Source organism: Lutjanus erythropterus, chromosome 4, assembly GCF_056507025.1.
Source record: "Lutjanus erythropterus isolate fLutEry1 chromosome 4, fLutEry1.hap2, whole genome shotgun sequence".
In the NCBI taxonomy this organism is placed as follows: Eukaryota; Metazoa; Chordata; class Actinopteri; order Lutjaniformes; family Lutjanidae; genus Lutjanus; species Lutjanus erythropterus.
Window position 1 is genome coordinate 31,885,979 of NC_139320.1, and position 13,856 is coordinate 31,899,834.

A 13,856-nucleotide genomic window follows, 5' to 3' on the forward strand; every position below is an offset into this window, starting at 1 on the left:
ATACACATTATGTAAAACATTTCTGTTCTATAGAATAATGAATATGTAATAACTGTAAATGTATTTCATCTCCTCTGATCCTCTTCATGATCCAACAACGCAATAAAAGAATTGATGTTAACAACAGACTGTATTTCAAAATTAAAACAAAAAAATATATATATTTTTTTTTATTTTGGAATCGGCTGAAAATAATGTGTACCTTCATCATTTTAATGTTTAGTGTCATACAGCAGAGCCTGTATCTGTGATCATAGAGTATGATTTTAGACACGTAAACGTAGATATCATAAATCCCACAGTTAATGAATGCATCAGCAGCAGCAGCGTGGTCCCCGCCCTGTCCTGCCTCAGTCAGTCTGCACACGGACCACCGACCGACGGTTCACCGGTTCAACACACAGGACTCTGATTTCTTTTCATCAGGATTCATCTGATTTAAAACTCAGATAAGTTATCATCATTATTATTATTATTATTATTATTATTATTATTATTACCATCATCATCATCATCATCATTATTATTATCAGCAGCAGTAGTAGAATTGTGGATTTCTTTGGACTTTTAATTTTTTTTTTTTTTATTAAAAATTGTGAATATAAAATATTAAATTCAGGATCTTGAATATTTGATCAGGTTTTTTTGATTTTTGAGGGAGCCTCTGTGTGACCTGGTCCCGCTCAGGTCGGTGGTCCTGCTCTGGTCGGTGGTCCTGGTTAGGGTCTGCTCTGGTGGGTAGTTCTGGTCTGCTCTGGTGGGTGGAGGTGATGGCAGCTCAGCGGGCGGGGCGGCGGCTTAATAAGGTGTGCGGCGGTCAGTCCCCGGGTCAGAGCGTGCAGCGGCGGCAGGCGCGGGTCACTGTCAAATACAACCGGCGAGAGCTGCAGAGGAGGCTGGACGTGGAGCAGTGGATCGACTGTGGACTGGACCAACTGTACAGGGGACGGGTGAGTACTACTACAGCAGTACTACTAATAAGTACTATTGATAGTGTTTGCACTGGTATATCATAATGCTAGCATTGGTATATAATAACATTAGCGTTGGTATATAATAACATTATAACTTTAGCATTGGTATATAATAACTTTAACATTGGTATATAATAACATTAGCGTTGGTATAACGTTAGCATTGGTACATAATAACAGCGTTGGTATATAATAATATTAGCATTGGTATATAATAACAGTAGCGTTGGTATATAATAACATTAGCGTTGGTATATAATAACTTTAGCGTTGGTATATAATAACTTTAGCACTGGTATATAATAACATTAGCATTGGTATATAATAACTTTAGCATTGGCATATAATAACATTTGCACTGGTATATAATAGTGTTAGCATTCATATAAAATAGTGTTACCATTGGTATAGAATAGTGTATTATGGTATACAATAGTGATAGTGAAGTGGCATATAGTATTAGTATTGTGGTATATAATATGATTAGTGTTGTGGTTTGTAATAATGATAGTGTTCTGGTTTATAATAGGGAAGGTATTGGTATTAATATATAATAGCGTTAGTATTCTGATATATAATAGTGATAGTACTGGTATATACAGTAATAGTGTTAATATTGTGGTATATAGTAGTTTAAGTGTTGGTATATAATGAGTTAGTATTCTGGTATATAATAGCGATAGTATTGTGGTATATAACAGCGTTGTGACAGAATCTGTTTCCTGTGATGGAGGCTAGATCATCATCATCATCATCACCATCATCATCATCATCATCACCATCATCATCATCATCATCACCATGAAAACATGCTGACCAGACTGAACTGGATGTGTCCATATATGGTGATAAACAGCTGTTGTGTTTAGTTTGATCTCTGACTCAGTGTGATGTGTAAACAGCTCATCTCACTCAGCTGATACACAAACAGAAGAACCATCCAAAAACATTCCTGCAACCTAAACTCAACCATCAGCAGACTGGTTTTAATGTACAGAGAAGGGTCTTTTATGATCATGACTATTATTATTATTATTATTATTATTATTATTATTATTATTAGCATTAGACTTTGACTGTTTGTTGTTTATGAAAGAACAAAGACCATGATCCTTGTGTGAGATGTTAGTGTGTGGTTTTTACTGGGATACTGGGAGCTGTACTGGTCATATCTGGTCCCTCCCAGTAGAATGAAGACGACAGTTCGGGAGACGATGAAGAGCCTTAAAGGTCGAGTCTGAAGAGATAAAGAACAAACAGGAGCTGACAGCAGCTGAGAGCTCAACACTGCTGCAGGGCTTATACACACACACACACACACACACACACACACACACACACACACACACACAGTAACACAGTTTCCAGTTTTTACAGCATCATTATTGTCTCGTGTCTCAGCAGGTTCCTTCATTCATTATTAAACAGGAACATTAGAGCTGAAGATGAAACATTAAACCTTCTGAACAGCTTCATGTTTTTTAGTGATTTTGCAGATTGCAAACACCTCGTCTCACTCTCTTCTCCCAGCATGTGGAACCTGAAGTCTGAGTCTGTAGTCCGTGTTTGGTTTGTCCGTTCTGGGCTCCTGTAGACAAACATGGCAGTTCAACATGGTGTCCTCTACATTAGAGGAGCTGCTCCCTCTGGTTCATTCTAAAGTGATATTCAACCTGAGGCCCATGGGACAAATCTGGGTCCTGACAGGGTGCAATCAAAATAAACATATTTATACCGGCAATGTTTTAGTTTGATTTATGATCAGTAATGTTAGTGAGAAAGTTGCACATCAGCCTACACAAACTGGATTATCTTAAATATGTTGTTCATCCATCCATCCAGCCGTCCATCCATCATTTATCCAACCATCCATCCATCCATCCATCTATCCATCATCCATCCATCCATTCATCCATCCATCCATCCATCCATCCATGCATCCATCATTTATCCAACCATCCATCCATCCATCCATCCATCCATCCATCCATCCATCCATCCATCTGTTCGTTCATCCATTCATCCATCCGTCTGCCCATTCATCCATCCATCCATCCATCCATCCATCCATCCATCCATCCATCCATCCATCCATCCATCTGTCATCTATTCATCCATCTGTTCGTTCATCCATTCATCCATCCATCCATCCATCCATCCATCCATCTATCATCCGTCCATCCGTCTATCCATCCATCCATCCGTCTATCATCCATCCATCCATCCATTCCATTCCATTCTTTTATGCATCCATCCATTTAGCCATCCATGAATCCATCCATCCATTCGTCCATCCATACATCTGTTTCCTGAAGTCTCTTTAACTGAGTGTGTTTTATATGTGAGCCTGGACCTCCAGGGAGGGTGGAGTTATTGACGAGCTGCTTCAGAGGGGGATTAATGAGGGGGAGGAACAAAGACACATTAACACACATTGGACAGTAGACAGATGTGGGGGGGTTGTGTGTGTGTGTGTGTGTGTGTGTGTGTGTGTGTGTGTATGTGTGTGTGTGTGTGTGTGTGTGTGTGTGTGTGTGTGTGTGTGTGTGTGTGTGTGTGTGTGTTGATAAATAGATAATCAGATCTGCCCCTTTGACTCATTTCCTGTCAGAGACCCCATCTGGAGACACACACATACACACACACACACTTATAGAGGCGTCAGACAGGTTCATCATCACATGATTAGCAGTAAACAGGTCAGAGGTCAGAGGTTACCGTGACAACAGAGATGAGAGTTGGTCTGGTTCGGTCCTGAGATCACTGCTGTTTGTTCCACATTCAGGGTGAATACTCCTCTCTGATTGGCTGCTGTGGACACTTCATCAGTCATTATCTCTCACTTATTATTCAGCACAAAATAAATAAAACTGGCTTCAGTTTTCTGTTTTAATATGACGTGACAGAGTGCAGCTGAAAACAGACAACTCATCAGTTTGATTTAAATAAAGATCTTTCAGAAAAGAAAACAGAGGAAGAGGACAGACGAACAGACAGAAGGAGGAGACCCATGAGGATGCTGTGAACAGTTATCAGACATATTGATTGATGAAGACATCATGTGGAAGGGGGAGGGGACATGAAGGAGGAGGAGTTTAAAATGTCCCATATGTCACCAGACAACGTGTGTGTGTGTGTGTGTGTGTGTGTGTGTTTGTGTGTGTGTGTGTGTGTGTGTGTGTGTGCTATTTAAAGTTTAAAGAAAGGTCTCAGTGGCCTTCACACACACTCAGAGATCAAACATCCTCAGATCAGGTCCTCAGTTCGTGTTTCTGTGTTTTTGTTTCTAAATGTCAGAGATGAAATGCTGTGAACACCCTGAAATACTGCAGTACTACAGTTTATATTGCAGGGTACTTGAGATGGATGATACACTTATTTGCAGTTCTGATCTGATTACGATATCAGAATGCGATTGACTGCCAAGAACATATTTTCAGAACATGCTGATTTATGTTGGGGTTTTTGTTCATGTGTTTGCAATGTGTTTGTCATGTGTTTGCAATGTGTTTGTCATGTGTTTGCAATGTGTTTGTCGTGTGTTTCCAATGTGTTTGTCATGTGTTTGCAATGTGTTTGTCATGTGTTTCCAATGTGTTTGGCATGTGTTTGCAATGTGTTTGTCACATGTCTGCAATGTGTTTATCATGTTTTGCAATGTGTTTGTCATGTGTTTGCCATGTGTTTATCATGTGTTTGCAATGTGTTTGTCACATTTGCAATGTGTTTATCATGTTTTGCGGTGTGTTTATCATGTGTTTGCAATGTGTTGATCATGTTTTGCAATGTGTTTTTGTGATGTGTTTCCCTGTGATGATGATGATGATGATGAAGGTCTAAGATGAAGCTGATGTGCAGTTTGATCTTCTCTCCGTAGCTCAGTGTTTATAAATAGAAAATAGAATTTAGATCAGAACACAGGTCGGTGACGTCGGTTTCAGCTCCTGGTGCAATGTTCGGATCAGTTCCATCCCTACAGTGAACTGCATCTGCATACACACACACACACACACACACACACACACACACACACACACACACGTTGACACGTGCAGTCAGTGTTGTCATACATGATGAGACGGACAGAGGACATTCAGTTTTTCTTCTAAACACATTATAAATGGTAGAAAATTGTTGCTGAAAACATGAAAAGACTAAGAAGTGTTTAATAATGAATCAGATTTACCTCCTGTCTCTCAGCCACAAGCGACTCAGATGTGTTTTTCGCTCTCATGTCTCACACAACAGAAACGTTTTCTTTTTTATCAGTGCAGCTGCCTGCAGCTCTGTGTGTCCTGTGTCCCAGCAGCTTCTGATGGGCACAAATATGACCTGAAGCTTTTCATCAGACTTCAAGTTGATCTTTTCCCACAATATGAGCAACAACGCAAGGCTGGCACCCAGTGAAAGGCACTGAAAATGTATTTTATCTACATTTAATAACCAGGTGGAGGAGAGTGAGCTACAGCCAGAGAGCAGCTCACTCTGCTCACTCTCAGTTTAATCCCACAAACACAAGACACAGAGACCTCCTGGACTTTTTCTGCAGAGTTTCCATGGTCAAACCGTACATTTACTGCCACAAGACACTGCTGTACTTTAATCCTTCTGATCATCTGATCAACAACACCTGTCTCCATTTCTAGTTATATATTTAGAAGTTTGTCTGGGTGGTAAACAACATGTTTCTGTGGTGACAAACTCAGAACACATGAACTTTAATAACAGAGTGACGTCCTGTTTCTGTCTGTTGATGTTCAGGAGGACGAGATGCCGGAGGAGGTGAACATTGATGAACTGCTGGACCTGAAGACAGATGAGGAGAGGACACACAGACTGCAGGTGCCTGTCTGTCCACCTGTCTGTCTTTCTGTCCACCTGTCTCACAGTGTCTCACAATGTCTCTTTGTCTCTACAGGAGATCTTTCAGTCCTCTAACAACAACAACACAGAGGTGAGCAGGAAGTCAGATTTTAAATGACGAAACGTTTATTCTCACCTGATTCCCTCACCGGGGATGATGTAGCTGTAATGAGCAGTACATCCTGCAGGGGGCGTTCACATGTCCACATGTGTCCTGCAGGTGTTTATCAGCGAGCTCCTGGTCAAACTTCAGGGTTTACAGAAACAGGAGGATCTTCACAATGATGGCATCGAGCTGCCTCAGCTCCACATCTTCCCCAACCGCTCCGGATCAGCTGACCGCCAGCTGCTGCACTGACCCTGTCCCACGGCCTGGACGCGCTGGACAGGAGAACAAACACACCTGTGCTGCCCTGAGTTTATCCAATCAGACCACATCAGCTGCATCACGTTTAATATGCATGTTGCATTCACGTGCTCCTCAAATTTCAAAAGTTCAAGGCAACCTGCTACAACAGATTTTTGAGTTTTGAAAATGTTTATCAACCAATAATTTTTGTTTAGATAATTTACTTTTCTTCTTTATATAAACTTGAATCTTTGAATTTTGAGTTTCTAAAACTTAAAGATTCAAGTTTATCGAAAGAGGAAAAGTAAATTATCCCAACTAAAGGATGGTGAAACTTTCTTTCGTTTATTTCAAAACTGAGTTGGGCTCAAAACTCAAAAATCTTTGCAGATACCTTGACATTTTGAGTTGTTTTAACTTTTTTTTACAGTGTAAAGTGGAACCATCCAGACAGGATGTGATTTATTTTATTGCTCAGAGTGTTTGAGTGTGTGTGGCTGTTTCTAGGGCTGCAACAAACCATTTTTATCTCAATTAATCAATTAATTAATCCTGTCACTTAGTGACCAAATAGGTCCAAACATGTGGAGTACATGGATGAACATTTAAGAGAGAATTTTTTCTTAAAAAAAACACACAAAACGTTTAATCAATCATCAAAGCAGTTGATTAATAATCGATTAATCATTGAAGCTCTTGTTGTTTCCAGTATTTACTTTCACTTAAAGCACTGAAACATGTCTTTACCTGAGTTCATGCTAATCAATCACTTTTTATAATTGATCAGGTTACTGTGTGTGACATAAATAACATGTCAGCAAAACATTCATATGTAACACATGAATTAATAAAAAGTTTCACCATCACCCAAACATTTACTTTCATCCATCATGTTCCAGGTGACAAACATATTTCCAGCTTTCTGAGTTGTTCCGGCTGCAGGAGGCGTTCATGTACAGGAAGTGATTTTTCTTAGGTGCGACAGCACCTGAACAGACCGTGTGTCTGTAGGTGAAACCTGTTATCAGTTTATCAAACACAAACACTGAAGCTGAACACACTTTCTGTTCTCTACTTCACTCTCCTCCAGTTTGTCATTTATAAAACAAAGTTTTCTTCAGTTTAAATTAAACAGAAAACCTAAAACTGTCAGTCGATCTTTATCAGACCTGAGTCCGATTTGGAGATTAAATTTAATTAAATCTGACAGCAGATTAAAAAATTAGTCTCCTGGTGTGAAGCTGCACAGAGACTGAAGACAAACGTGACATTTGAGTTTGTGTTTTTGGTGAATTTACAGCCTGTCTTTTCAGAGTGTTTCAGAGTCTTTCAGGGTGTTTCAGGGTGTTTCTGTGGTTTCAGTCTGTGTGCAGTGTAAACACACCTCTCATGACATCAGCAGTGTGTTCAGATAACACACAGCTGCTGTGCGTGTGTGTGTGTGTCCATATTCATGTCCTCCAGTTGTCTGTCCGAGTGAGACAACATGAACACTTCAGTCTCTTATTCTGCCTTTTCACTGAACTACTCCTGGTTCTCCTGGATCTCTTCTATTGTTTGTATGTGATTTTAATAAATCTTTGCATTTGAAATTACTCCTCCTGCAGACGTCTTCTGTGCTTCTTTCCATTTCACTTGATTTTTATTTTATTTTTTACTTTCAGTCCAAAAACACTGGATCGTACATTTCCCATAATGCACCTGGATCTTTCTGCAGAGTCTGTTAAACTCCTGTTTGTATCATAAATACTTTCCTGTCCAGTAAACATTCACTGATCACCAGTGTGCATTATTTTCTCTTGTATTTTTCCCACTTTTAATTTGTTACAAGATTAATTAACTTTATGACTCATTATACGACTCAGGTTTGTAAAACGAGATGTTAGATGTAGTTTTCTTTATTCTGCTCACAAAAACAAAAACCATAAGCAAACAACTATAAACAGTAAACAAGTGGATAAATAATAAATAATCCAAATAAAACTGTTTTTCATGGTGGAACATTGAGAATGGAGGTAGAATCTATTTTTGATAATGTCAAAGTAATTATGAGAAACATAAGTTAATGCTAATGCGACATGTGCATATACACTTTTGTGTGAACGTCTGCATAAACCACTGACCCACTTGTGTCGCCCCGGTGAAAAACAGTCTGTAAACGCCTCAGAGCTCTTCAGTTGCATTTGATGGAAGGGTTGCCATATAATTAAAATTTGATTAGTTGATTGATCATGAAGCAGCAGCTGTCTGACATCACATGACAATCAATCAGCAGATTGTAAAATGTTAAACCATCAGTTTAAAGGCGAAGACGTAAATTATATTTCCTGTTTATCTTAAAGGTAGATTCAGAAGGATTTTGTCTGAGCTGTTCCTAAACATATCAGGACGTCAGACATCAGCATGTTGTGTTGGTGAAACGTCCCGAACAGCAAATAAATTAGAAAACTACTGAAATCCAGTCAGAGTCTCTTGCAGACACAGACACCAGGAGACACTGACAGTCAGTCAGCAGGAAGCATGTTCATATCAGTCTACACACTGATTTTTTGTTGCAGATCACACCTTTAAAATCACATAAAGACTGCAGAGGACGTCACAGGTGGACATTTTTGTTTGTCTGGAACCATCTGAGGTCAGAAACTGGAAATCTGAACTTGGAGAATCAGATCTCTGATTGTCACTGAACGCAGCATCAGTTCAAACAGGATCAATCAGCAGATTAAGATGAATCAGTTATTGATCAGAAACTGGAGCACATCAGGACTGAACTCCCTGCAGAGAGCAGCTGTGTGTGTTCTGTGAGAGAACATGAAGAAGAACAGGGTGAGTTTAAAGATCTGCAGCGCCCCCTGCTGGTTTCACACACTCATCATCATTTTAACATCTTCATGGAAGAAATCAGTCTGATAATTTGGTGTCAGGAGCAGCTGCAGAGTCAGAGAGCTTCAAAGGTGATCGGTGAATCAATACATGTTAACTTAAAATACCAGATAAGAAGTGTCTTTACAAGCAAAAGAGGCTAACAAAACACACGATACACAAAAACACAAACACTATGAGACTTGGCTGCAAACATGCAGACTGGCCGTGTTTCTGCTGCAGACTGCGCTGCTTTTCAGCACCAGGGTCTGACTGCAGATTGACTGCAGCTGCTGTCAATCACTGCAGCTGGAAGGAGGAGGCGGAGCAGAACCTGTGCACAGGAGCACACACAAATCAACACACACACTGTGGCACGTAACAGTGACATCTCTGAAAGGATTAACCAAGAAAAATGATCCAAATCCCTTTTTTAACAAATCTGAGTTTTTATAATTCCTCATGGCAGTGAAATATTTTACATCAGTTTATTGATGTTGACACTCCGAGCGTCTCTCAGTGATCAGAGTCTGTGGACACTGAACTTTATTTGTCCTCTGTGTAGATCATAAAATAAATATGAAAATAAAAACAGCTCATTGAAATTGAGAATCGTCCAGAAACCTGTTTACATGGATCTGATTACAGGCCAGTGTCGCCCAGCGGTGACGCGGATGCACAATCCAAGTCAGTCAGGTTCACTGTAAACCCACATAAGTCAGCAAAAAATGAGGCAATCGGTTGCCACAATATTTTTGAGTTGATAAATTTCAAAGTTGAAGGTTATCAGAGTGTAACAGTGTTACTCTTTGATTACAGTTCAATTGAAATATTTGATTAGAGTCAACTCGAATATTTTCAGTAATACAGCTCATAATTTTCATTCACACCTCTCATCGCAACATGTTAACACACTGTAAAAACCTAAAAGTTGAGAAGGCTTAAAATTTCGAGGCAACTTAATTCAACAGATTTGAGTTTTGAGCTCAACTCAAGTTTTAAAAAATGTTTTACCAACTAATAATGTTTTGCTTAGATTTTTTTTTCATGTTCAAGCATCCAAATAAAGACAAGTTGCCTTCATAGTTCACTGAACATGTATTTTTTTTTTTAAAAAAACTCAGAAGATTAAATTTTGTCTAAAGAAGAAAAGTGAATTATCTCAACAAAAGATTATAGGTAGCAAATGTTTAGTTTATTTCAAAAGTTTAAACATTTCAAAACTTTCTCAAAGTTTTGAGAGTTTGAGTTTGATTCAAAATTCAATCTGAAAAAGGCAACAACCTTCAATTATGAGTTTTCTCAAGTGTTTTTTTTTTTTGTTTTTTTTTAAGCTGATTGATTTTAAGAACAAAAAACAATAATTTCATGTTTGGTAAAGTTTTTATTACTTATTACAATTAATTAATGTGAACATTTGGTTTTACTGTTTCTATATGTACAGCTGTGATGTTACAGACATTTATGGATTTAAACTGTGACCATAAATAATTTTCATCATACAGTCAGGATACAGAGATCAATATTCCTGATGAGACATATCTTTAATTGAAAATGAAATTAAAATAGATTTAATTAGCCAATGTAAATACTACATATATATATACAGTAATATAATGAAAACTGTAATTATTGTAAAAATATAATCATCTACAAAACAACATAAAAACTGAGAATAATAATTCTAATAAAATGTGATAAAATTCGCTCATTCAGTAACATTGATCTGTAAATCTTCAGACATGTCTGTGCAGCGTTGGAGACCTTTAATGACAGTGTTCAGGTGAAAACAGTCAAATCAAATTAAATCACACTTTAATTGTCTTTAATTTATGGGAACATTATTGTGCAAACACATAATAATAAATAAAATATGCAGAGAACAACTGAGCTTTTCTGTTGCCACTCTGTTACCATGGAGACCAATTAACTTAACAGTTACAGGATCAATTTAAAGATGTATACATTAATATTTACTAATACAATAAATCAACAAATGAATTCATAAAAGTAAAGAATAAACAAATTGAGTTGAATAAATAAATAAAAATAAACATTATAATTAAATGAGGGAGTCTTTCTGTCCTTGGATTCATCTAATCGAGTGATCGAGCTCTCTATGTTTATTAGTGCAGTCGTGCAGTCAGTGCCCCTTCCTGTCCTGACTGTCCTGGACGTCACCGTCCAATGAGTTTGTTTCATTTTAATGAGCTCTGCATTGGACAGGTGATGAACAGGTGACTACAGCGTTGCTAGGCAAAACACCTCTGACAGGAAGTGCAGTGTTGAAACCAAGTACTTTAAATGATAATTTTTTTGATTATTATTAATATATTATTATTTATTTACCTAAAAGTTATTTTTTATCTAAAGTGCATCAGTGCTTTTTCATTTTTCTAGCTTGAACTGAAAATACCATCAGAGGACACCGCCAAAATAAAGTGCTTGCAAGGCTCTTGTCTGGAAGTCAGAGCAACGGGACAGGAAACAGACCCCGCCAGAATAAAAGTTTCCATTGTGTGGAGTTTGTGTCACAGCTGATGTCTTTATTCAGGATCCAAGACGGTCTGTCACACTGAAACTGGACTCACCTGAAACACACACACACACACACACACACACACACACATCAAACTACTGGAGGGGGGGGGGGGGTGTTCAGCAGGACAAAAGTTTTAATTACACTCATCATAAAACCAGTCCAGGACCAGTCAGACCAGTCCAGGTCCAGTCCAGGAGCCCACACTGACCTTGTTGTGGCAGCAGCCCTGACCCAGGATCAGTCCCAGCAGTGAGTTGATGATGTTGGCCCCACAGAGGAGACTCTGCAGCCCGCTGACAGAACCCATCACACTGAACAGAACCAGGTTCCACTGGACGACACCTCTGGGTTCCATACACATAGACCACAGAGTCCTGTTGTACAGGTACCCCGCATGACTGACACCACACCACACACACATACACACACACACCACAGACCACAGACACACACCACAGACCAGAGAACAGAGAACAGTGAGCAGGTCAGATCAGGTCTACAATAATGTGTGTGTGTGTGTGTGTGTGTGTGTGTGTGTGTGTGTGTGTGTGTGTGTGTGTGTGTGTGTGAGCCTCACATGTGTGGGACAGGTTGCAGTGGGACCCCCCAGGTGGGACCAGATGTGGTGTTATAGAGACATTGAGGACCCTTAGACAGACCAGTGGCACTGACGACACAACAGACCCCAGCAGCCAACAGACACACACAGGAGTACAGCACCTGACACAACATCTGGATACAAAGAGGAACATCTGTAACGCCTGACACATCTGGGCACACAGCACAGGTCAAATGTTTGCACATTTTGATGTCCTCTTCAGTGTCAACAAATCAAATTTTCACAACATTTTTCCCCAGAGTTTGTCTTGTCAGGCAGAGTTTGTCTGCAGGCTGCACAGGCATCTCTTACTGATCCACTGTCATCACTTTCAGTCTGGTTCAAACTTTTTGCAGGTAAAGCTTTTGCAAAATATCTAAACCTCTTTGTATTTTTTCCAGATGTTTTTGAAACAGTTACACATTCACATTATCTGGTCGACAATAATCAGCTCACCTGACTCCTGAAAGCACAGCAGCCTTGTGTCTTACTGCTCTGAACAAACGCTCTGGCTGTGATCAGAGCCTGAAAACACACACCAGGACAAACATCACAATTTTGTTTGTATGTTACTGAAAGTTCTCTGTGGAGTTTGACTGTAAACAAACAAAAATTCTGTTTAAACATTCACATTTTCTCAATAAAATTTGTCTTCTTCATAAACTTTATTAAGTCATTTATTGAACCTGCATTTTTTTTTACATCCATTTTTACTGAACAACAGTCTTCTTCTTCTCTGTCTTTGTCGGCACACTGCAGCACATCTCTGTGTTATCACTGTTCAAAACTCAACAGAGAACTTTAAAACTTTAGAACAAAATTTTTTAAAACTTTAAAACATTCATGAGTCATTCAATCCAAAAAACCCAAACACATAAAAGAAGTTTGTAACTTGAAGTTTTCACAAGTACTTGAACGTTTTTTTTTTAGGAGTGATTCTAAATGGGGTGAGAGGTGAGAGAGAGTGTGAGTCAACATCAGAACAGAAAATAAACCATAGCACGTGACCCACACACACACACACACACACACACACGCACACACACACACACACACACACACACACACACACACACACACACAGTCTGCAGTGTTTGTCATGTATCACACACAGCATATGACACATCACACACACTACACATATGTAGACACACACACACACAGACGTACCATTAGTCCGGAGCCCCACAGACCCGTCGCCCATGTTGCCTCTCTGGTCACATGACCCTCCAACAGGAAGTGGATGTTGAGTTCAGGAAGCAGCAGCAGGATGTTGGACAGCATGCAGACAATCGCCATGGGAACCAGAGAGACACCGACACATCGCAGACACCTCGACACACACATCTGTGTGTCGTCAGAAGGTTAGAATGATGCTGCGATAAATGCTACATGCTAATCCTTCATAATAAAACAAAATCATTTTTTGCTTTAAAATACTTTAAATGTTTCAACAGTTAAAGATGTGATCAAATCATTTTATTGGATAAATTAAACATGACTTCATGTCAGTCTGATGTTCACTCTGTCAGCTCTGTGTTTGGTGTCTGTAGCTGCTAAATGCTCCACTTCTGTTCTGAAAACTGATCCAGGATCAGGACAACATCAGGAAAGAGTTTCACTGTGTCTTAAAGTCTCTGTCCTATTTCTCAGTCCTCAAACCAGATT

General features: G+C 39.2%; 2 protein-coding genes across 2 annotated transcripts; one reads left to right on the top strand and one right to left on the bottom strand.

The window, feature by feature from the left end:
- The first annotated feature begins 363 nt into the window (after positions 1–363).
- LOC146328598 (protein phosphatase 1 regulatory subunit 14A-like) lies at positions 364–6,739 on the top strand. Its single transcript, XM_084717641.1, has 5 exons — positions 364–453; positions 658–950; positions 5,736–5,816; positions 5,893–5,928; positions 6,058–6,739. Exons 2-5 carry the CDS (start codon positions 771–773, stop codon positions 6,193–6,195), a joined length of 435 nt encoding a protein of 144 aa, XP_084573767.1. The 5' UTR covers positions 364–453; positions 658–770; the 3' UTR covers positions 6,196–6,739.
- Positions 6,740–11,200: 4,461 nt separating this feature from the next.
- On the bottom strand, positions 11,201–13,565 carry LOC146328599 (transmembrane 4 L6 family member 5). The gene is made up of 5 exons (XM_084717644.1): positions 13,359–13,565; positions 12,645–12,713; positions 12,168–12,322; positions 11,799–11,988; positions 11,201–11,639 (listed from the first exon to the last, which is right to left on the bottom strand). The coding sequence occupies exons 1-5, from the start codon at positions 13,533–13,535 to the stop codon at positions 11,619–11,621; spliced, it is 612 nt and encodes a 203-aa protein (XP_084573770.1). The 5' UTR covers positions 13,536–13,565; the 3' UTR covers positions 11,201–11,618.
- Between the last annotated feature and the right edge of the window lie 291 nt (positions 13,566–13,856).

What these genes read in the sequence shown, in the direction of transcription:
- LOC146328599 (XM_084717644.1), bottom strand. Translation starts at nt 13,535, where the DNA reads ATGTGTGTGTCGAGGTGTCTGCGATGTGTCGGTGTCTCTCTGGTTCCC. An exon ending in CTGCAACCTGTCCCACACAT is followed by an intron (nt 11,989 to 12,167) that starts GTGAGGCTCACA and finishes GTGTGGTGTCAG; the next exon opens with TCATGCGGGGTACCTGTACA. An exon ending in AGGGCTGCTGCCACAACAAG is followed by an intron (nt 11,640 to 11,798) that starts GTCAGTGTGGGC and finishes TGTGTGTTTCAG; the next exon opens with GTGAGTCCAGTTTCAGTGTG.
- LOC146328598 (XM_084717641.1), top strand. Translation starts at nt 771, where the DNA reads ATGGCAGCTCAGCGGGCGGGGCGGCGGCTTAATAAGGTGTGCGGCGGT. An exon ending in AGAGGACACACAGACTGCAG is followed by an intron (nt 5,817 to 5,892) that starts GTGCCTGTCTGT and finishes TTGTCTCTACAG; the next exon opens with GAGATCTTTCAGTCCTCTAA. An exon ending in CTAACAACAACAACACAGAG is followed by an intron (nt 5,929 to 6,057) that starts GTGAGCAGGAAG and finishes TGTGTCCTGCAG; the next exon opens with GTGTTTATCAGCGAGCTCCT.